This window comes from Hypanus sabinus, chromosome 2, assembly GCF_030144855.1.
Source record: "Hypanus sabinus isolate sHypSab1 chromosome 2, sHypSab1.hap1, whole genome shotgun sequence".
Lineage (NCBI taxonomy): Eukaryota > Metazoa > Chordata > Chondrichthyes > Myliobatiformes > Dasyatidae > Hypanus > Hypanus sabinus.
The window spans coordinates 89,619,616-89,643,513 of record NC_082707.1 but is presented as its reverse complement, the minus strand read 5'-3'; the positions used below and the strand labels follow the sequence as shown (position 1 = coordinate 89,643,513).

The 23,898-nt window shown below is 41.2% G+C and overlaps 2 protein-coding genes across 4 annotated transcripts in view; one reads left to right on the top strand and one right to left on the bottom strand.

The window, feature by feature from the left end:
* LOC132381077 (uncharacterized) overlaps nt 1–23,898 on the top strand; it is a 244,472-nt gene that overhangs the window by 6,954 nt on the left and 213,620 nt on the right. The window lies entirely within an intron of this gene.
* Nucleotides 1–23,898, bottom strand: part of sned1 (sushi, nidogen and EGF-like domains 1) — a 131,275-nt gene that overhangs the window by 37,341 nt on the left and 70,036 nt on the right. Inside the window, exons 7-14 of the mRNA XM_059950254.1 lie at nt 23,667–23,780; nt 22,241–22,354; nt 17,326–17,439; nt 15,627–15,758; nt 10,073–10,183; nt 5,294–5,410; nt 1,149–1,268; nt 410–526 (exon numbers count right to left, since the gene is read on the bottom strand). Coding sequence (XP_059806237.1) covers nt 410–526; nt 1,149–1,268; nt 5,294–5,410; nt 10,073–10,183; nt 15,627–15,758; nt 17,326–17,439; nt 22,241–22,354; nt 23,667–23,780 — 939 coding nt within the window. The remainder of the gene's footprint in view (nt 1–409; nt 527–1,148; nt 1,269–5,293; nt 5,411–10,072; nt 10,184–15,626; nt 15,759–17,325; nt 17,440–22,240; nt 22,355–23,666; nt 23,781–23,898) is intronic.

Below are 23,898 nucleotides of genomic sequence, written 5' to 3'. Positions count from 1 at the left end.
GAGCTGTGAGACAGGAGCTCTAAGTGCTACATCCCTGTATCACTCAGGAAAAAGGTTTTCCACTGGAATTCTCAATAGAATATGAGAGTGAGAAAGTTGTGATGCCGTAGAATTATAAACAGTTGAGCAAAAACAAAGTCCTTCGGGATTCCATAGATAGAGAGTAAATGGAATGGGCTTTCAGCAATTGAGATCTTACACAATAGTGATCTACCCTACTGAGATTGCAATTAGAGGAAGTGGGAACAACTTTATTTCATTATATACAGTTAATAAGACTGATTGTCCTTTGGCATTTTGTACAATATTCAATAAGTACGGATGTGTGCCAGTAATGTCCCATCATCGCTATTCAGTGAAATGGGAAGTGTATTCAGTACATTGACAGAACAGACAGTTGCTAGGATACCTGTATCGCAGTGCCGTCCAGTGAATCCTCTGGGGCACTCACACTTGTATTTTCCAATGTAATGGAAGCAGGTGCCACCGTTTTGGCAAGGGCTGGAAGAACAAGGGTCTGGCTTTCCTACAGAGAGAGGAAGAGGGTAAAGTTCTGGTACAAATGGACAGATGAGACGGAGGCAGGTGAGAGTCACACAGGAATTATCATGGCTTTTCAGCACAGCTTTACTGGCTATCTATGAACAAACATGGAACCCTACAGCACAGGGTGTCTGTGCCCACTACACCTTCCAATTAAACCAGATCTATTCCCTGTACCCCTTTGTTACTGCTGTGCTAAATTCATTGAGAAGCAGTTGTATTAATGTGGTGATGCTATAATTTTCTAGGCAATGAAAAACCCCTTTAAAGTGTTACCAGTATTCAATTTTCATAGTAACGTTACTTGTCTACCCATTTCCCAATGAGACTCAACTTAAATTCAAACCAATTTTTTTTGGAAATCCTTTTAAACTTTGTTGCTCATTTTTATACATAATTATTCACCCAGCTACTGTTGAAGTCTTGCTTACATTGTCTATACTTTTTTAAATTATTTTTGTTTATTTTGTTCTACAAGTTATAGACAGTTTAGAAATTTACATAATATATGTTTGAAATGTACAAACATAAATTTCCAAAAAGGAAACTTTCATGACTTTCATACCCTGGGTATGCATACACATGGAAATAAACTTGACACATACCAGTCTCACAGTTCTTGCCAGTGAATCGATACAAACAGGTACATTGGTAAGCTCCTCCAGGAGCCTCTCTGCAGGTTCCACCATTCCGACATGGATTGGATGCACAGGAGCGGAGTCTTTCTGAGAGAATGGAGAAAAAAATTAGTTTATATGAAGATGACTGATGAAATAGTTTGACAGTCTTGCAGACAGTGTGAATCTACAAAGGGATGTAGACAATTTGAGAGGTTGTGTGAAAACTTGGCAAATGGAGTTTAATGTAAGGAATTACGAGGGAGTGCTTTTCGGCACGAGGAACCTAAAGGTGGATTATTATCTAAATAGAAGAGAAATTTCAAGAGAGTCAGATTTGGAGCAATCTACGCTAGTGCACAGATGACTATGAGGTCCATCAAGTAGTTAAGAAGGCAAACAGCATGTTGATCTTTGTTGTGAAGTGGTTGTAGGTTAAGAATAGAGAGCAACAGTCCCGCTGAAGGGTCTTGGTCTGAAACGTCGACTATTTATTCCTCTCCAGAGATGCTACCTGACCTGCTGATTTCCTTCAGCAACTTGTGTGTATTACTAAGAACAGGGAGACCTTGTTACAGTTGGTGAGGCCTCTCCTGGAGTAAGTTCTGTTACATAAAAAAAGGATATAGAAGCATTGTACAGCTCCAAAGGAGACCCATATGGCTAATTCCTGGGATGAGGGTTGCTTGATCAAGCATGGATAGACAGTCTGTATTCCTTGGAATTTAAAAGATTAAGTGACCTTATTCAAGCGTACAAGATCATTTGACTGGATAGACGTTGAGATGTTTCCACTACAGGCAGAGTCCCTAACAGTGGGAAATATTTACAGAGGAAGAGGCCAGTCATGTAAGTTTGAGGTGAACAGAAATGTTAACTCTCAAGAGATGGTGGACGTTGGAATTCTCTGGCCCAGGAGGCCAGGTCATTAGATATATTTAACGAGAACATTGATAAATACTTGCAAGTTGAGTAACAGGCACAGAAGAAGTGTTGAGGTCAGAACAAATCAGACACGGGGGTGAGGCAAGCTTGAGGGGCCAAGTGGCTCACTTCTGCTCCTATTTTCTTGTATTTTTGTGACTACTTCTCATTTTGAAATGTTAGTAGACAGATGATGTCAGCACTGATCCCCCCCCCCCCGCCCCCATAACATGCAAAGGAAAGGTAAGTACCTTTAATATTGCAGGATATTTGATGATAATGCTTTTTATTGAGCTTGTGTGTCTGCAGTGGTTTGTTGTTGATGTAAGAAAGCTTTCAAACTTCTCCCAATCACCATGCTAATATTCAGATTAAGAAAGATACAGAATAAAACCCCTCCACTGCCCTCCTTAATCATACATTATAATTAAGGGCTTCCATAAATTAACTACAAAGCAAATCTCCCTTTAAAATACTCTAATAAGTATTTCAAGGCCAAATGCAGTATAGGTTAGCAACACAGTAAAATTCTTCTGTTGTCCCATTTCTAGGAAGGTACTGCATGAGTTAGGTGCAGACCTCAGCAGATCTTGCAGAAGAAATTGGATGCAGAGTAAAGATCTCCTCCCGTGGATCTGTTAAAAACTACCAGGACAAACTAACTGTAGTTAAAATTCAGAATAGTACTTTATGTACGCCTTCCAATTAACTAACTGCAACTTAATCTCAGAGCTGTGCCTCACTGTATTTGCTATATCCTTACTTACCCACAGTCTTTCTTCCTCAATATCAGTTTAGAGCTGAAATATCCTATTTTGTGTCGTTATCAACTGAGACTAGCAAGAATGTTAAGACTAGTCTCACTCTCACTTTATGCACAGATAATGGAGAAAACTCTCGCTAGAAAGCACTGCTGGAGACCACTGTTTTTTTAAATAATACTTTTTATAAGATTTGTACTTTTTAATAAACTCATGCATTTTTCACACTCAGTAGCAGAAAGTGGTATAACAGCTAAACTAACAGCTTATCACCTTTCTTATTTTTCATTGGCTAAGTATTAGCACATTACCCACATGATGCAATTACTTTAATTGTGTAGCCTATTAACTAATTCTTTCTTATCTAAGGAATTTTTCTTCACTTATTACAAAAGTGATAGATTTTTCAGAGGCACCTTCTTTTACCATAATGATAAATGACATATTTGTTCAAGTTGAACATAGTGAGTGGAAATCATTATATGCAGATGATGGGGCATTATGCGTGAGGGGAAGAAATTTAATTTATATACAAAGGAAAATGCAAGATGCAATTAATAAAGTGGAGGAGTGGGGAAATAAATGGGGTTTCAAATTGCTTATAAGTAAGTCGCAAGTGATATGTTTCTTAAGAAATCGCAAACCAGTTTCTGTGAAATTATATGAACAAAAATTAGAGCAGGCGAAGGTAATTTGGTTCCTTGGTTTGTTATTTGATGAGAAACTTACATGGAAAAAGCAAATTGAGAAAATGACAAACAAATGTAAAAAAAATAAACAACTTATTGAGGTGTCTTGCTGGATAAGTTTGGGGTGCGAGCAGGTAATCGCTATTTATCAAGCTCTACTGAGGGCTACATTGGATTATGGATGTGTGACTTACATGTCAGCTGCAGAAAGTAATTTAAAAATGCTGGATGTTGAGCAAGCTCAGACCCTCAGGATATGTAGTGGTGCATCACCTGTATCAGCTCTTCAAGTCGAAACGGGGGAAATGCCATCAAGACTTAGAAGAATAAAGCTAACGCTACATTACTGGGTTAACATCATGGGGCATAACCATTCACATCCAGCTAAAGCTATATTAAAGGACTACTGGGAACATAATAATTCAAATTATAATAGCTTTGGATGGATTGGGGATGCAGCAGCACAAAAATATGGAGATGGAATATAGCAGTTCCATTATCTGATGTTCCCCCATGGCTCTTTACAATACATACAGTGGATATAAACCTGCAACAACTTTTAAAAAAGAAGTCTAACTGTGGAATCAAACTGATAGTACAGGAATATATAGACCTGCATTTTAGAAACAAACTTGTATCAGTGTAGACAACAGAATTAATGGCAATATTGGGTGCATTATCTTCGATAGAAGAAAATAATGTCAAGAAGGCTGTAATTTGTTCAGACAGTTTGTCTGCATTAACCTCTATCTAATCAAGAAAATCAGAAAGAAGAAATGGGGTAGAAATAAGCTTCCATTGGGTTCCTGCTCATTGTGGTGTGGCGGGTAATGAAAAAGTGGACATTATAGCTAAACAAACACTTACAACGTCTATAATAGAGGTCCAGATCCCCCTAAGCAAAGCGGAACTCAAAAGCATTCTAAGAACATGTATTGAGGAGACATGGCAGAAGCACTGGGATGAGAGTGAAATAGAGAGTCAACTGTACAAAATACAAAGGCAAATCAGATACCAAAGAATATCAGGTGGGCAGAGAACGATAGAAGTGATCATCAGTTGTTTAAGAATTGGTCACACAAGTCTTAATTACACATTATATAAAATAGGGAAACATCCAACTGGATTGTGTGAATACTGTAATCAACCAGAAACAGTTGAACATGTATTGATAAAATGTAAGAAGTATGAAAGAGAAAGAGTGAAGATGATAGGAGCGCTTAAGATAAACTAAAAAACTGCTGTGGGTATAGAAGACATTTTAAGAGGAATACGGACCTATATCATGAAGTATCTGAAAGACCCTGGTTTATTATATAGAATTTAGGGAATGCAATTCTTTTCATTCCTCCTGTTTATCAAATGATCCACACTCCAGTCCAGTAGGTGGCGGTAATGCACTTAAAGCTGGTTTGCCAACCGCCATAAAACAACACAAGAAGAGGCACCTTCTTTGATTCTTTGTCTTCATATCTTAACATCGATTCTCAGCTCTTTATTTAGTTTGCTTAATATTTGTATATTTGTCTTTACTCTAAAATAAACTGAAATCTTGGCATTAAGACTTCTCTCATTCCTGACTTTCTAAAGTACCCAAAGAGACAGAAAATAAAGATAGATCCAACAGTACATCAAATAGTTTGGACACTGTGAGTGGAGCAGAGAGTGACTGAATGTTTATATATAAACATAACAATGTGAGTGGACTGTAGTTTACTCTGTAAAGCTGGGAAGAAAACACAGCATAAATAAAGCAGACCTTTTTCACAGTGCCTCCCACTGAAGCCGGGTGGACACTGACAGGTATAAGAGCCGTCCAGTTCCTTGCAAGTCCCTCCTCTTTGACAGGGGTCCGACTCACAGGGGGATGGGATAACTGCAAAGAAGAAGGACAAGGTCAATGCTGGCCCTTTGAATTTACTGGCAATTGCTCTGCCTGTGACCACAAGAAACTGCAGAGTGGTGTGGACACCGTCTAGTGCATCACAGAAAACAATCTCTGCCCCTCCCTCTCCTCCATCTGCATTTCATGCTGCTAACATAATCAAAAACCCTATCCACCCCAGCCATTCTCTCCTCATCCCCCCCCCCCACCAAGTGAATAGGATATATAAAATCCTGAAAGCATATGCTCCCAGGATCAAGGTTAGCTTCTATCCCACTGCTGAATGTCTATTGAATGGTTCCCTTGTGGGATAAGATGGACTCTCGACCATAAAATCTATCATATTATGGCCTGTACTTTATTCTCAGCCAGCACTGCACCTCCTCTGTAACTGTGATACTTTATTCTACATTCTGTTATCGTTTTCCCGAGTACAACCTTAAGGCACTGTTTCAATGAACTGAACTCTCTGGATGGCATCCAAAACAATGTTTTTCACTGTACCTCGTTACAGGTGATAACAGTCAGCCAATTTGTCATATTTCATGTTGCAAAGGAACTTAATGATCAAGTAATATCCTCAGTTCAGTTCATATAGGTGAACCTTGTGTCAATAATGTAACTCCATCAGCAGCAATTCAGAAAGGGGCTCTTCCCCTCGACAGCCAGATTTCTGAATGGTCCATGAAACCATGAACTACTTCTGCCCCCACCATTATTTATTTATTTTTATAATTTATAGTAATCTTGTCTCTACACGGTGCTGCTGCTACAAAGCCACAAACATCAGGTGATTTAAGGAAATTATAATAGACCAGGTTCTTATTCTGAAATGCATACGTTGGGGAAAGAAACAGAAAAAAAGTCAGCAGGTTAGCCAGCAACTATGCAGGGAAAGTTATCTTTCTGGTGTTTCTCTCTCCACAGATCCTGCCTGACTTTCTGACCTTCCACAGCATTTTCCGTTTTTATTTCCCTTTAACAGACAGAGGCAAGGTTTATGTGGTTGACGTCACATAAAGCAGCATTGGATGCTGCTTTATGTGTGGGAGACTAGCTTCAAATGCAGCAATTATCTTTAAGGAGTGGACATCTTCAGTAAGCATTATCACATTGAGTCTGCTGAGACCTGCAGCCCATGAGCAGTAAAATGCATGCACCAATTGTGTAGCTGAGCAAAGCAACAAGGAGCTGCTACACTCCCTACAGTGAAAGAGACACCAGTTATTGTGAAATGCATTCCCTGCTTGTGACTATTGAATTAGTCCCCACAATGACATATTATATTAAGATCACTTAGATTTAACTCCTGTCCTGTTTGCTTTATTATGTTAGGCTTCTCTAACAATAATAAAGTTATCCTCAGTAATGCACAAATTGTTTACAGTGAAGATGATTAGTTGACTCTGTCGTGGGTAATGTTGAAATAAAAAAAAATCCTTCATAGGTAGCCTTGTTGCTTCATGGTGAGAACAACCATACTTCCAGTATTTCTTCAATGTTAGGATTGAGTTGAAGTGGCTTATTTACACCTTTGCCAGCCGGTAGTATAGAGGCACCTGCACCGACTTTCAAGGCGAGTGATCCCAGGTTCGAATCCGGCCTGCTCCTTGCACACTCTCCATTCATCTGGACTGAGGGTCGAGCTAGCAACTCAGCCTCATTAAAAAAAACAGACAAAATGCTCCAGAAACGGCAAGGTTGTCCCCTGATGTACTATGAGACGCAGAGGGAGACAACAATTAGACTTCTAGATTGAATTTTTCTTAGTGGTCGCTCCAAATTGCTTTGGCAACTTTATCAGGGCATTCTGCTGAACTCTGACCAAACTGATGGCAGCAGATCAGGATGGGCCCAGGGAAGTTTCCTTTGAGACTGACAAATACAAACCCTTCTTCAATTCAGCCAGATCAGACGACCTCTCTGCTTATCTACACGGCTACAGCCAGATCAGACATCCTCTCTGCTTACCTACACGGCTACAGCCAGATCAGACATCCTCTCTGCTTACCTACACGGCTACAGCCAGATCAGACGTCCTCTCTGCTTATCTACACGGCTACAGCCAGATCAGACGTCCTCCCTGCTTATCTACATGGCTACAGCCAGATCAGATGTCCTCCCTGCTTATCTACATGGCTACAGCCAGATCAGACGTCCTCTCTGCTTATCTACACGGCTACAGCCAGATCAGACATCCTCTCTGCTTACCTACACGGCTACAGCCAGATCAGACATCCTCTCTGCTTACCTACACGGCTACAGCCAGATCAGACGTCCTCTCTGCTTACCTACATGGCTACAGCCAGATCAGACGTCCTCCCTGCTTATCTACATGGCTACAGCCAGATCAGACATCCTCTCTGCTTATCTACATGCCTACAAAATGCCACCCCTCCACATCCCCAACCAGCCTCTGGCTATCAAAGTCAAAAGCAGAAATTATAAAAAGAAATCTAAATGAATTGTCTATACCAGCTCAAGTTAGAGGACATGACTTGGGTCAACTGCTGGATGCAAACAGTCAGAGCTCACTACACTAAGACCTTGTTATCTGCAGATGCATGCACTTGCACATTTGGCCGTGTTACTGAGAGCTGTAATAAATATTGTGTGTTTCCCCCAGGACTTCACTGAATCCTGTGCCTTTATATGGATTGCATTTGATACCTTGCGCTGGCAAGTAGTGATGGATCAATAGTTGGTGAGCAGCCAGCATTGGGAACAGCAACAGTCTGAAATATATTAGCTGATGCTTATGCAGAAGCTGCTATATTCACTAAAAGGTGGACCATTGTCACTGCAGTCTTAGTATTGGTGCCAGTGTCTTAGTAAGACCTTTGTGGGTAGTCTTTGCCTTAAGAATGAAGACTTTGTGTGCTTTTATCAATCTCTACAAGTGGGAACTCTGAGTGATCCAAGAAATTACATCACTGAAGTGAGAGGATTTCAAAAGAAGCAAACAGTATAGAATTTCAACGTTTCGATTTAATATCAGAGAATGTATACAGTATAAAACCTGAAATTCTTACTCTTCACAGCCACCCACAATTTAAAGGCAGAATTAGGAAACAGAAAGGGATTTGAGGCTGTAGTAGATGACTGGAACCCTGACAGCACCTATAAGGTATTAGATGGTATAACTGTATAACAGGGAGTAGTTTTAATAGTGGGTGGTCGTGAGGACATGGATTAAAGTTGCAAGACTGACAAATGTCAGAAAGAAAACTGGTGTATTTCTGGAGTATGTTCAGAATCCGGTTTAAGATTGCACTACTGAAGATGGGTGACACCTGACTGGTGCTTCATAAAACAAGAAACAGAACTAAATATTTCATTAATAACACTTTATCTGTGGAAAATTGTGGTAAACTATCAACACAAACAATGAAGAAAACAGCGATTGTGAGGCTGACTTGAGGGTTGAGGCGTGTGGGTGCAATGCAAAGTCAGAGTGTGGTCAAAGTACTGTATGTTCGGGGAGAAGTGGTTGGAGGGAATTTGAAGTATGTCTGAGACTGAGCTGGAATGAGCAGAGTGGAGGAGTTTCAAAGCCTGTCTGCCTAAGTCGAGAGCAAGGTTGGATCGATCTGCACCGGGCCAATTTGGAAAGGTTGGGTACGGGCCGGAATGTGGTGGTGGGGTCCAGGCCCAGAGCGTATTGATGCGGCTGGGACCGGGTCCTAGTGTGGGAGATGATCTGGGGTTTGGACAATTTAAACACCAGGACCGGAGGCAAGGGGTGAGTTGGTTCTGCTCACTGCTTCGCGTTGTTTACTCTGCTTTCCATGGTGCTGAAGCTGAGGCTGAGTCCTGCCCTGGCTGCCCTGGGCTTCGTTGCAATTTTCCCCACCGTGTGACAAACTGAGGCTGAGGCTGTGGGCCTACTCCGGCCTGCAGGGCCACGGACTCACTTCTGTTCTGAATGCTGTTGCTTGATTTTTCTGCTTGCACCATCCGCGATTTTTTTCCCTCTCTGCACATTAGGTTTTGGTCTTTTTTAAATCAGATTCTTTCGCGTTTCTTGTTTTGCAGCTGCCTGCAAGCAGCCAAATCTCAAGGTTGTATAATTTACACATACGTTGACAATAAATGTACTTGGAATTGCTTTTGCAACAACATAAACTGGAACAAATAGGGGGAAGCAAAAGGCAATGACTGAAATAGCACGATCTGCAACAAAAGTAAGAAAATAAAATAAAAAAACTTAAGAAAACAAAAGTGTGGTCAAATATGTGGCCCTTTTAAATTTCATAGCAGTGATTTTGTAAATATAATCACTTGTTCCCTCGACTTTAGTTGCATCTGTACAGATGCTTCTCCACCTTTCTCATGTTATTATTAACCACTCTCCTCAGCCACTTTGTAATTGACTACACTCAACTTATATAAATCCATCTCCCTCACACTATCAGCCAATAATCCTTTTCCCCCAGTACCCCACATTATCGACCACCTCCCTACTCCTGTTACCCCAACTCCTTAATACCGTCTCTCTGTAAACCTGACTCTCTCAAACCCCCAAGCCCAAAGGTGACTGACTATATTTCTGCTGACATTATTCCAGGCTCCAACTCTCTGTCCTTGTTGGCCTTAGTGCTGGTGAATGTGTCGGTCCCTTACTGTGATCCATAGCTCCTGTAAACAACTCACACTCTCTCCCACTGGGACCCTGCGGGCAGATGCAGCGGTACGTTCCTCCGTATTCAGCACAGGAACCACCATGGGGACACTGGTGGTGGGCACTGCAAGGCTGGAGAACCTCTGTCGGCAAGAAAAGACAAAGTTATTCCGGTAGCACTTAGATACAAAGGAAGAGAATATTCACAAAACCTGGATCTGAACGTGCACAAACATTTGCTAAAGTTACAGCTGCAGAACTCACGGACGAACAGTAATGGACAAAAACTACCTTGAAGTGTATAGAAATCTTATCTCTCAGAGAGTGATGAATCTCTGGAATTCCCTGTCCCTTGAGGGTGGTTAAGACCAGATCATTAGATAAGTTTCAGGTGAATGATAATGGTTTGAAGAGTTGATGAGGAACTGGCACAAAAGAGAAACTGAGGCCTGAATAGATGAGCCATGATTATTTTGAACTTGAGTTCTAGTGGTTTACTCCTGCTCCTGTTCTCTCAAACAGAAAACAGAAAGATAATTGGAAAGGGAGGAAATTGTTGAGAAGGAAGATGGGCTCCCACAATGATGACTTCTGTCAATAAAATATAGCAGTGATTTAGAACCAAAAACTGTAATTCTAAATATGAAGAAAACATCTTATTGGGCTAGGTGGATTCATCATTGAGGTGGACAGTAGCAACTGATGTTAGTAAACTTGCAGAACCACATAATTGGTAATTGAGTATCAATGCAGGTGTGAAAAATTACATCTAGACATGAAATATGTTATACATCACTCAGAAAATAAGATGTTTAAATAAGCTAGGAAAATAGATTTCTGACCTCCATAGATCACTAAAAGCAATGGTAATAAACACAGAAAATGCAGGAAGCACTCAGGAGATCAGGTCGCATCTGTGGGAATAGAAACAGAACTAATATTTTGGGCTGAAGTCTCTGTGTCAAAATGAACATCAAACCATTTGTTTGACAAAAGGACTTCAATTTGAAGGTTTAACTCTGACCCTCTTTCCATACAGAACGTAGAACACACATCACAGAGACAGGCCCTTGAAAGGTCTGTGTCTGTGCTTTATGTCTAAATAAAAATAGGAAGTCAGAACAATGTACACCAATTCTCACCAGGGACCAACAGTGGAAAGGGTGAGGAGCTTCAAGTTCCTGGGCGCCAACATCTCAGAGGATTTATCCTGGGCACAACTACTTGATGCAGGTATGAAAAAACACATGCCAGCGGCTATAGTTCATCGAGAGCTTGAGGAAACATGGTTTCTAGTCACCCCTCTTTGTTTGTTGCTGTTGTATGACTTTGATCGGGACGACTTGTAGATAACCTACAAAACACTGCTAGATTGACCTGAACTGAATATGCCTTCACTATTTCGATGACTTTGTGGGTTGGTGTTTTATATTCTGCGTTTTTCGCTTGCTTTTTTTTGCCATTTGTGTGATGTGTGTGTGTGTGTGTGTGTTAGTGGGGTGGGGGGAAGAGTTTGATGTTTTTCTTTGAAGGGTTCCATGGTTTCCTTTGTTTTGTGGCTGTTTGTGGAAAGACAAATCTCAAGGTTGTATACTGCAATCATTATACTTCGATAATGAATATACTTTGAATCTCTGAATATGTCACCAAAGACTGTAGCAAATTTCCACAGATGTACCATGGAGACCATTCTGACTGGCTGCATCATTGCTCATGCACAGGATCGAAACAGGCTGAAGAGTTGTAGAGTCAGCCAGATCCATCAAGGGCACAAGCCTCCTCACCGTCGAGGACATTTTCCAAAGCCATTGCCTCAAGAGGGTTATGTCCATCATTAAGGATCCTATCCATCCACGACCGCTTCTCATAAACCATCAGGAAGAAGATACAGTGGTCTGAAGAAACATGCTCAATATTTTAAGAACAGCCTCTTCCCCTCTCCCATCTGATTTCCAAACAGTCCATGAACACTATCTCACTATTCTACTTTTGCACTATGTATTTATTTATAGGTTATTACAACTTATATGATTCTTTAATGTCTTGTACTGTACTGCTGGAACAAGAAAAACAATTTACAACAGAAGTCAGTGAAGATAAAGATGATTTTGATTCTGAAGTTCTATTGGGGTCTTTGGAGAAATCTAGTATCCTGTTGCCATGGACACTGAGCGATTGACGCCAATTTAAATTGCCTGTCTGCCTGCATGTGGTCTATGTGTCTTCATTCTCTACCTGTTCACGAACCTGCTCGGACTCCCTAAATGTCTCTTACACAAATGCTATTGACTTCCCGAGTGTCACCAGAATCTTCTGCTTTTATTTCAGATTTTCAGTAATGGCAGTTGTATGCCAAACGTGGTAAAGTGGGTTACCAGTATTAAAAGTGGCAAAACATTTCTGGAGAATAGAAATAAAAAATAGAAATGAAAAATTCAGTGAAAATCCAATTATCTGGCACACTTGGGAGTTTGGTGGTGTGAGACGAGGAGATTTTCCAGGATGTTAGTTTTCTAATACTGCAATACATTTTCAATTTTTTTCTTTTACAATGGTGCTAGGAAGTTTGTAAAACCTGTAGAATTTTCAGTATTTCTGCATAAGTATGAACTAAAATATGACGAGATCATCACGTCCTAAAACTAGATAAAGAGAACCTAATTAAATAAATAACACAAAAAACTTTAAAATTGTTCATTTATTTATTGAGAAAAATGATCCAATATTACATGTAGTTGTTGGATTAAGTATGTGAACCTTTGCTTTCAGTAATTGGTGTGACCCCCCCACCCCCCCCACTCCCCGGTACAGCAATAACTTCAACAAAACATTTCTAGTAACCGTTGATCAGCTTGGAGGAACTTTAGACCATTCCTCCTTACAAAACTGCTTCAGCTCTAGGATGTTGGTGGGCTTCCTTGCATTAACTACTTGCTTCGGGCCCTTCCACAACATTTCTATAGGATAACAGTCAGGATTTTGACTTGGCCATTCCAAAACATGGATTTTCTTCTTTTTAGAACATTCTTTTAAAACATATTGATTACCTCTTGTCTTTTAGATCATTGTGTTGTTGCATTATCCAACTTTTCTTAAGTTGACTGCTATCCTGATATTCTCCTGTAGAATGTCTTGATATAATTTTGAACTCAATGATTACAAACTGTCCAGGCCCTGAGGCAGCAATATAGCCCCAAACCATGATGCTCTTTCCACACCATTTCACAGATGGGATGAGGTTTTGGTGCTGGTCTGCAGTGCCTGTTTTCTCCCAAACATAGCAATGTGCATTCTAGCCAAAAAGCTGTTTGTTTCATCTGTCTACAGAACATTGTCCCAGAAGCACTGTAGAATATCCAGGTAGTCTTCTGCAAACTTGAGACGTACAGCAATGATTTTTGGGTAAGCAGTGATTTCCTCCATGGTGTCCCTTCCATGAAAACCATTCTTGTTCAGTATTTTTCATATAGTGGATGCATGAACAGAGACTTTAGCAAGTTCTAGAGATTTCTGCTGATCTTTTCTGGTAACCCTTGGGTTCTTTTTCACCTCCTTCAGCATTGCAAGTTGTGATCTTGGTGTGACCTTTGCAGGATGCCCACTCCTAGGGAGAGTGGCAACAGTATTGAGTTTCCTCCATTTGTAGACAATTTCTCTTACTGTGGATTGATGAACACTCAGGTCTTTAGAAATGCTTTTTTATCCTTTTCCAGCTTCATGCATCTCTACAGTCCTCCTTCTAAGGTCCTCTGAAAGTTGTTTTGATCAAGGTATGGTGCACATAAACAGATCTTTCTTGAGAAGAGCAGGCTCTGTCAGTAATCTGACTTAGCGTGTGTGTGATTTTTTTAAGAGGGCAGGGCACTGTTACAACCCACACCTCCAATTTCATCTCATTGATTGGAACATGTGACTCCAAATAGCTTTTGCAGAGGGTCACATACTTTTCCCAACAACTACATGTAATTTTGGATAATTTTTGTCAATAAATAAATGAACAAGTATAATGTTTTTTGTGTTATTGATTTAATTGCATTCCCTTTATCTAGTTTTAGGACTTACATAAAGATCTGATCACATTTTAGATCATACTCATGCAGAAATAGAGAAAATTCAACATGGTTCACAAACTTTCTAGCACTAAAAGACGTGATACACTAACATTTCAGTGAACCTGACAGGTTTCATTGGAGGATCACCAAGATCATCAGGAAAATTGCAAAGGAAGGACAAGAACCTGCAATCCAGAAAGTGGAAGGGGAAGGTGGGACCATGGCTCTGCAGATTTGTCAAGAAGTATTGAAACAAGGACAGGATGTGTGTTAGGGGAGCAGAGAGATCAAAACATTGGTGACTGGAAATTGCTAATAATTTCCCCTCCTGTGAGGGGAAATGCTGAACCATTGGGATTTGTGAATGGTCAAATCATGAATTAACAGAGATTTTCTGTATCTAAACTTCTACTGTTCCATGATCGGAACACCAAACAATCTGCAGGAAGAACTCAGTGGGTAGAGCAGCATCTGGTGTGGGGGGCATGTTGGGGAAGGAATTGTCAATGTTTTGAGGTTGAAACCTGGCATTAGAATTCCTTTCTTCCTGACAGTTGCTGTTCAATCCCCTGAGTTCTTCTAACACATGTTAGCCAGATTCAAACACTCACAGTCTTTTGTGCCTTTTGATAGCAAGCTGAGCTCTGAATGAAACCCCTCAGTTTAGGGGAAAGTTGGATTAGCATATGATGAGAAAGGAATAAAGACAATGTCAGAGTAAGTGAGGATGTTTAAGAACAGCATAAAGAGTAAATGAAGAATGGAAGAGTTGGGCAAAGGTGTGGGAGGAGTGGGTGGACTGTACAGCAGGGACAGAGATGTTAAATAGTCAAAGTGAGTTTGTTGTCATGTGCACAGGTACCATGAGGTACAAGTACACTGGAAAGCTTACAGCAGCAATACAGGCATGTGGGTACAGACAACAGACAGAATATAAATTATACAAGACAGTGTAAAGAGAGAAAACAGAACTCTGCAAAAACAAGGTGCTCAGTACAGAACTAAGGCATTGAGTCAAAAGAGGTTATAGAGATTCAGAGCAGGAGCAGACAAAAATAACAAGCATACAAAAGGAACTGAAATAGGAATGCAACTAAGGGGCCACTAAAACCAGGAAGAGACAGATGTGTTGGAGAAGCGACAGGGAGATCTACACAGGGGACAGAATGAAATAGACATTGACTACCTGGAAAAATGAAAGCAAAAAGGAAAAAAAGGAAAAACACTCATCGGCAACAACAGATATTTGGTGGGAGAAGAGGGGCCAGCAGCGAGGGAACTGGGAAGAACTTAGGAATGGTGAAGTGCTGCAACAATGGAAATTAAACTGGAATACAAACCAGGAATGGGAACATTCAACAAAAATGTGGAATGAGGTGAAGCTTGAAACACACTGGTTACAACAAGGATAACAATACAAACCTGCTCTAAACCGCTGATACATCAAGATCCACATCGCATTAGCAACTGAAGCCACAGTCCCATTAATCCCAGTGGAGGCTGATCATATGACTACAACAAAAGGCCCACATACCATTCTCACAGTCATGGCCTGTAAATCCCTCAGGACAGTTGCACAGGTAGCCATCTTCAGTCTCATTGCAGCTCCCCCCATTCAGACATGGGTTTGGCTGACAGGTGTTCAAAGCGGGGGGCTCGGGCTCACCTTTGGAGAAAGCAAAGTCATGTTTCAGGATCCTCTAATTAATCCATCAGCATTATTCCACCTGTCTGTGTCAAGTGGATTTTTAAAATGCATACTGCAAAAATATACTTTATTAATAATATATACAGTAAACAATCTTTGCAGATCTTTCTTTGTATTGTCAATTTAGTGCATTCTCTTGCTCAGTTTCCAACTTAAGTAATGCATATAAAGTGTTGGAGAGGCTGTTACACAGGACCCAGCCCTCATTGTCCAGTGAGGACCTTAGACTTCCTGATCCTGTGAGGAACTATTTTTATTTACACTCACAGTGCCATAGCGTCGTATAGCACAGAAATAGGTGGATAGCCCACCACAGCCATGCTGCCCTTTTGCCTGTCTCCACTGTCCCATTGTCCTGCATTAGGCCTCATCCTTTGATGCCCTGTCTACTTGAGCGTCAGTCTTAATGACCCATAAATGTTGTGATTGTATCCAATTCCATTGAAAATTTTCCTGAGGTCAAGCAAATGCTAGAGTCTAGTGCGAAAAAGAAAACGATGGTGGAGTAACTGGGCAAGCAGCACTTGTGGAGACAGAGACACAGTATTGTTAAAAGCGCCACATTCACGAACTCCAGAACTCAGCTGGAGCTGAGTCAGCAGCATCACCTGCCGTGGTAATGTTCCACCTGCGGGGTGGTTTCCTTTGCATTAGAAGAAGACATAAAGAGATGCAGAGTGATAAAGGATTTCTGGAATGGATACAGGTTGAATTAGTCAGCTCCATCATGAGGACTAGCCTTTGTAGTATCCGTAATACTCTGCAGAATCAGGACATCTACAAGGAGTGATACCTCAGAAGGGTGGCATTCATCATTAGGGACACCCAGCACCCAGGACATGTCCTCTTCTCATTGCTACCACCAGGAAGGAGGTACAGGAGACTGAAGGTACACACTCAATGGTTCAGGAACAGCTTCTTCCCCTCTGCCATCTGATTTCTGAATGGACAATGAACCCTTTACACTACCTCACTACATTTTTATTTCTATTTTTGCACTCCCTATTTAACTATTTTATATATATATATATATATATATATATATATATATATATATATATATATATATATACACACACACACACACTCACATATACTGTAATTCAGTTTTTTTCTCTATTATTATGTATTGCATTATACTGCTGCCACAAAGACAACACATTTCACAGCATATACTGCTGATATTATTCCTCTCAGAAAGGGCTGATGGTAGCTGTAAACCTTGCCTTCCACTTAACACACATCTAATTGAGCCATTACCTCAGCGAACTGCTTAATCAGAAAGAGCAAATGCTTATCGCTGTGCACTTAAAAGGCTGGATCATCTAACTCACTCTTGTCCATCTTTTCAGTCATAAATATGGCCACAAGTATGACCCTCTCTTATTCTTCAGAATTCTAGTAAGTATCGTCCCAGGCAACTCAATCTCTCCTCATAGGCTAACTCCCTGACCTCTTCATTGGCAAACTCTGCACATGAGGGAGACGTCTCTGCACAGACTGATGATGTCAGCCCATCTCTTACCTGTCTCGCAGAATCTTCCCAAGAATGGCGGGGGGCACAGACAAGTGTAATTATCAACCAAGTCAATACACTCTCCTCCGTTCAGGCATGGGTTGGAGCCACACTCGTCAGTTTCTAGAGCAGCGAGAAAAACACATTGTAAGGATATAAACCTTATCAACCAATTAACCCTGACTTTTACAATTCATAATTATTCCAAACTTTGGCAGTATGAGAAAATCTCAAAATATCCCTTGGGACAACTGACAAAAAGTTTTATTACTCTATTGTAAGTTCAATACAACTCACTGCTTGTGTTACTAAGGAAATACCTGGGGATATGAATGGACAATAAACTGGACTGGTCAAAGAACACTGAGGCTGTCTACAAGAAGTGTCAGCACCGTCTCTATTTCCTGAGGAGACTGAGGTCCTTTAACATCTGCCAGACAATGCTGAAGATGTTCTACAAGTCTGTGGTGGCCAGTGCTATCATGTTTGCTGTTGTATGCTGGGGCAGCAGGCTGAGGGTAGCAGACACCAACAGAATCAACAAACTCATTCGTAAGGCCAGTGATGTTGTGGGGGTGGAACTGGACTCTCTGACAGTGGTGGCTGAAAAGAGGATACTGTCCAAGTTGCATGCCATCTTGGACAATGACTCTCATCCACTCCATAATGTACTGGTTAGGCACAGGAGTACATTCAGCCAGAGACTCATTCCACTGAGATGCATAGGAAGTCATTCCTGCCTGTGGCCATCAAACTTTACAACTCCTCCCTCGGAGTGTCAGACACCCTGAGCCAATAGGCTGGTCCTGGACTTATTTCCACTTGGCATGATTAACTTACTATTATTTAATTATTTATGGTTTTATATTGCTATATCTCTTCTCTAATCTTGGTTGGTGCGGCTGTAACAAAACCCAATTTCCCTCGGGATCAATAAAGTCTGTCTGTCTGAGAAAGAGGAGGATAGTTAATGCAGATTACCAACATATTTCCAGAGAGCCGCACTTCTCCATCATAAGAACACCTGGACCACTGAGCCTGCTCCTCCATTCCAGAAGATAATGGTCGATCTGGCTGTGGACTCAGCTCCACTGACCAGCCTTCTCACCATAACCCTCAATTTCCCTGCTGTGCAAAAATCTATCTAACTGTGTCTCAGATACATTTAATGAGGCAGCTTCTACTGCATCTCTGGGCAAAGAATTCCACAGATTCACTACTCTCTGAGAAAAACAGTTTCTCCTCATCTCCATCCTAAATCTATTCCCCCGAATCTTGAGGCTATGGCCCCATATTCTAGTCTTAATTAACAGGTTAAACAATGTTCTGTCCTCTGTGTTATCTATCTCTTTCATAGTTTTATATGTTTTTATATGACTACTTCTCATTCTTCTGAACTTTAAAGTGTATGGTCATAGGCAAATCAATCTCTCCTCATCCATATCTCTGGAATCAACCAGTTGAAGCTCCTCTACACCACCTCTAGAGCCAGTATATCTTCCCTCAGGTAAGGAAACTAGAAGTACATATAGTGCTTCAGGTGCAGGCTCACCAATACCCTTTACAATTGCAGAATAACCTCCTTATTTTTAAATTCAATCCCTCCAGCAATGAAGGTCAACATTCCATCTGCCTTCTTGATACCCTGTTGCATCTGGAAGACAACCTTTTCCGATTCATGCAAAAGCACTCCTGATCCCTGTATAACAGCATGTTGCAATCTTTCACCATTTAAGTAATAACTTGAATTTTTATTTTTCCTTCCAAAGTGGATAACCTCACTTTACCAATTAAACACTTGTTTCCTTGGCTGTATAAGTCCAGGGAAGACAATCTCCAGCCCTGCCAAATGTGTGAGCTTGAGGTGCAAGCCCACCCCAAAACCCCCTGTGTAATTCACTATCCTGTTACAAATTAATGCCACAAAATAACAGCGAGTACACTGCATATGATTAAAGGAATTATATTTATTAATCTTAACCAAAGGGTTAGTAAAGAATAACAAAAAGAGAAGAGCCCATCTAATTAAACAGTTCAATGTGCACAAGTTGGAGTTCATCTTGAACTTCTCTGTCACTCACACGCTGGGCCCTTGGTCAATGTGAAAGAACACATTGTCGCTCACAATTCTTCTTGAACAAATGGGTCTACCAGTGGATTGTATGCTATGACCGGTTCTCCCCATCATTTTCTCTCTTCATCTCCTCTCAAACAAAAGCCCAAGAACAACCTTATTGTCCCTCACCAAGAAAAACCTCCCACTAATTGGATGGCCCACATTCCAGATCACCCCTTATCTTCAGCCTATAACAGGCTGATAGCAGAACCAACTGCTCTTACAGAGCTGCTAAATGAAATACCCACAGCACAATAGTAAATATGTGAACCAGGTTACTCCTCCAATGTAGTACTGCCTCTGCCAGACACATGGCCACTCACTAAACCTGTCTATATTTCTCTGCAGACTCTCCACGTCCTTTAAACAATTTGTTTTTCCATTCAATTCAATTCCATCAAAAAACTTAGATATGCTACATTCTCTCCTGTCTTCCAAATCATTAATGTACATAAATTGTGAACAGTTGCAGGCACAGCACCTGTTCCTGTGATATTCTACTCGTTACTGACTGCCAAACCAAAAAACGCCCATTCATCCCAACTCCATGCTTTCTGTTGGTTAACCAATCTTTATCCATGGTAATATATTACCCCATCTCCATGCACCCTTATCCAAAGGATTAGTCTTTAATGTGGCACCTCATCAAATGCCTTCTGGTAATCCAATAATACAGCATCCAACTGTTCTCCTTTATCTAATGCACACATTATATCCTCAAAAAATTCCAATAAGCTTTTCAAACAGGACCTGCTCTTCATAAGACCATACTGAGAAGGGGAGAGGAGGGAGAGGAAGTGAGAAGGGGGATGCGGGTATGGGGGGGGGGGGTAGGGGTTTAGGTGGGGAGAAGGGGGGAGGGGCAAGGAGAAAGAGAAGTGTGTGTGTGGGTGTGTGTATTTAAGATAAACACTTATCTTCATAGTCTATGTTGTAAAATGGCAGAGCAGATTGCCTGTCTTCTGCTGCAAATTTCCACTCTGATCATAAGTATTATTGACAGTTCCTTCCTCTTTCTGGATGTGCCTGTTACCATCTCTGGAGACAGAATAGCCACTAACATCACTGTCGACCCACAGACTCCAACAGCTACTCTCAATATATATTCCATGCAACAGTTGAAAGACTTTTAGAGGGGTACCCAGATAGGAGAGTTTTAGAGAATTATGTGCCAAATGAAGGCATGTGGGAGTATTTTAGGAAGAATACCTTCATTGGCATGGGTGTTGAACCATGGATGGTGTTTCCACACTCTGTAACTCTACGTCTCAATGACTATCTTCTCACCCTGCCCTCTCCAATGATGATATTCCTTACTCCCAGGTTTTCTAGTTCATATTCCATTGCTGAAGACTTCCACTCTGTTGCCCCTGAAATGTCCTCCTTTTTCCTGAGATTACTTGGCCACTAGAGTGCTCAAAGGCATCTCTTCTATTTCTTGCACATTTGTTTTCACCCCTCTCCATGGTACTGACCTTCTAACTTCACCAGCCCTCCCATATAACCACCTACAATTTCTGCCAACTCCAACCTGATTCCACTACCAGTCAGATCTACTGATCTCCACCCTTCCTGCATTTCACAAGAACCACTCACTTTGTGACTCCTTGCTCTGCTTTCTGTCCCCACCCACTACTGTCTGTCCCACGACACTTCCCTGTGCAACCAGAGGAAATGTACAGTTATCCCTTTCATCTCTTCTCTTCCTTGAAGGAGGTACTCAAACAATTTTCCAGGTGAACCAGTGAATCTCTTGTACATCTTCCAGTCCACTGCAGTCAGTGTTCACAATGGCTTCTCTACAATGGAGAGACCAAATGTAGATTGCACAATCACTTTCCGGAGCACCTGCTTCTCAGTCCTCATGAGCGACTGAGCTTCCTATTGCCTGCCACTTTAATTCTCAATTCCACTCTAGTTCTGACTTGCCTGTCTGTGTCCTTTTCCTCTGACACAGTGAGAACCAAGGAAAATAAAGAATAACGTGCTGTCTTCTGTCTGGGCACACTGTAGCCTTCTGGAATCAACACTGAATTTTTCAGTTTCAAGGAAGCTCTCTGTGTTTCCCATCATCGTGCTTATGGCCTTTTCTCACTGCATTTCTTTAAAATGTCCCCTGGACAGTTAGAATTCACGCTCCTTATCCACTGATCTGTGTCATCCTATCTCCATACAGTCTTTTGTCCTACACCTCACTATACCCAGCTTGGCTTTGAAGCTCAACACCCTTGCACTCTCCTCCAGTTCTGAGGAAGGGTCCACTACCCCAAACATTAACTCAATTCTCCTTCCACAGACACTGCTAACTCTTGCAACTTTTGGTTTCTGTTTCTGATTTTCTATTTGCTAATCTTGGCTGAGTTGTGCCACGATTTGGAGAGCAGCTCCATCCAGACCTCTTCCGGGGGCTGAAACTATGGTAATGAGGAACCGAGCCAATCGAGCTTCCTGGAGAATTGAAACCAAGCGAAGGTCAGGAATGACCAGTAAGACAGTAAGTGAGGGACCAAGAGAGAGAAACATAGAGAACGAGACTGAATATGGAAGTGTCAGTCATGTTTCTGAGTTAGAGGATTATGGGTTCGAATCCCACTCCAGAGACAAACCAGAGTCATTCCTTGCAGTGCTCAGTGAGCCTTAGACCATTAAAGGTACTGCTTACACAGATGAGATGTCAAACCAAGGTCTCATGTTACTTCTTCAACTCTAAATCTTGAAGGGAACAAAAAAAATTGCTAATAAAACGTTGATCTGGAAGGGAGGATTGCTTAAATCCCAACTAGTTTGCGGGAAGGGAAGTGAGCTCACCATTTTCACAGCTCTCTCCGGTGTAGCCCTTCTGACAGATGCACACTGCCGTTCCATTGTTCACCTCACACACACCACCATTTTGGCATTCTTTACTTTTGCACAAGGAGTCAGCTGTTATTGGAAGCCGGAGGTCACAGAGTTAGAAACAACAGTAACTTTCTGACAGTGAGCAAGATCATCTTACATGCTTTACAATTTGGCCTCAGAATAATAAATCTGGACATCATGCCTGGCAATTTTAGCTTTGGTTTTTGGCATTCTGAATCATCTCAATATTTCTCTGCATAATCAAATTTAGCAAAATCCTGTATCCTGTGGGTCCACACGAGTATTACCCCATATCTTTATGAACTATGGAACGGAACAGTACTACACAGCAGCAGGGTGCTTAGCTCACAATGTCTGTGTCCACCATGACGCCAAATTAAACTAATCCTACTTGCCTGCACATGGTCTTATTTCTCCATTCCCTGCCCGTCCAAAAGGCCTCTTAAACATGCTATCATATTCTCTTCCGCCACTTTCCCTGGCCATGCATTCCAGACACCTAACATTCTTTGTGTAAGAATGTGTCTTGTAGATCTCATTTAAAAATCCCCCTCACAGCTTAACCCTTTGCCCTCTAGGATGCTAGCAAAGTATTATCCTGATCTATGCATGGTATTGCATTGTCTCCCACACCTTTGCTGTATAATACCTTTCTCCAGCTAAGCATTGCTCCTTGTCCCCAATTCCTGCATTACATTACTAACCTTTGGCTCTTGCACTCTGCCCTGTGTAACCCTTGGACACAACCTCACTTTTTAAAATATCTATTATTTCTGTTTTTGCATGATTTTTTAATCTATTCGATATATGTATAACCAGATAACATATAACCATATAACAATCACAGCACGGAAACAGGCCATCCCGGCTCTCCTAGTCCGTGCCGAACTCTTAATCTCACCTGGTCCCACCTACCCGCACTCTGCCCATAACCCTCCACTCCTTTCCTGTCCATATACCTATCCAATTTTACCTTAAATGACACAACTGAACTGGCCTCTACTACTTCTACAGGAAGCTCATTCCACACAGCTATCACTCTCTGAGTAAAGAAATACCCCCTCGTGTTTCCCTTAAACTTCTGCCCCCTAACTCTCAAATCATGTCCTCTTGTTTGAATTGTTTGAACCCTCCTGATGAAGGGTTTCAACCCGAAACGTCGTCACTACCTCCTCCTATAGATCCTGTCTGGCCTGCTGAGTTCTGCCAGCATTTTGTGTTTTTTAAGTTGTGTTATTATTGTTTTACTGAAAAACTTTGTTTTGCATGGTATCACTTCACAACGTCAGTACATTGAGGTGGTCCAAGAGAAAAACAACATGAAATGCAGAATCTAGTGCTACAGTTACAACAATATTACAATTATAATACTTACCAATCTCACAGTGCTTTCCAGCAAAGCCAAACGTGCACTGGCAGCTATATGCACTAATTTCATCGATGCAAGTACCTCCATTCTGACAGAGATTTGATGAACAGTCATTGATATCTTGACAAGAGAGGGCACAGTTGAAAACTGTGTTATAAGACAGTTCTTTGAACGCAACTCACTCATACTTTTTCTACTGCATCTTCAAAATAAATTATTGCTTTATACTTTTTCCGGT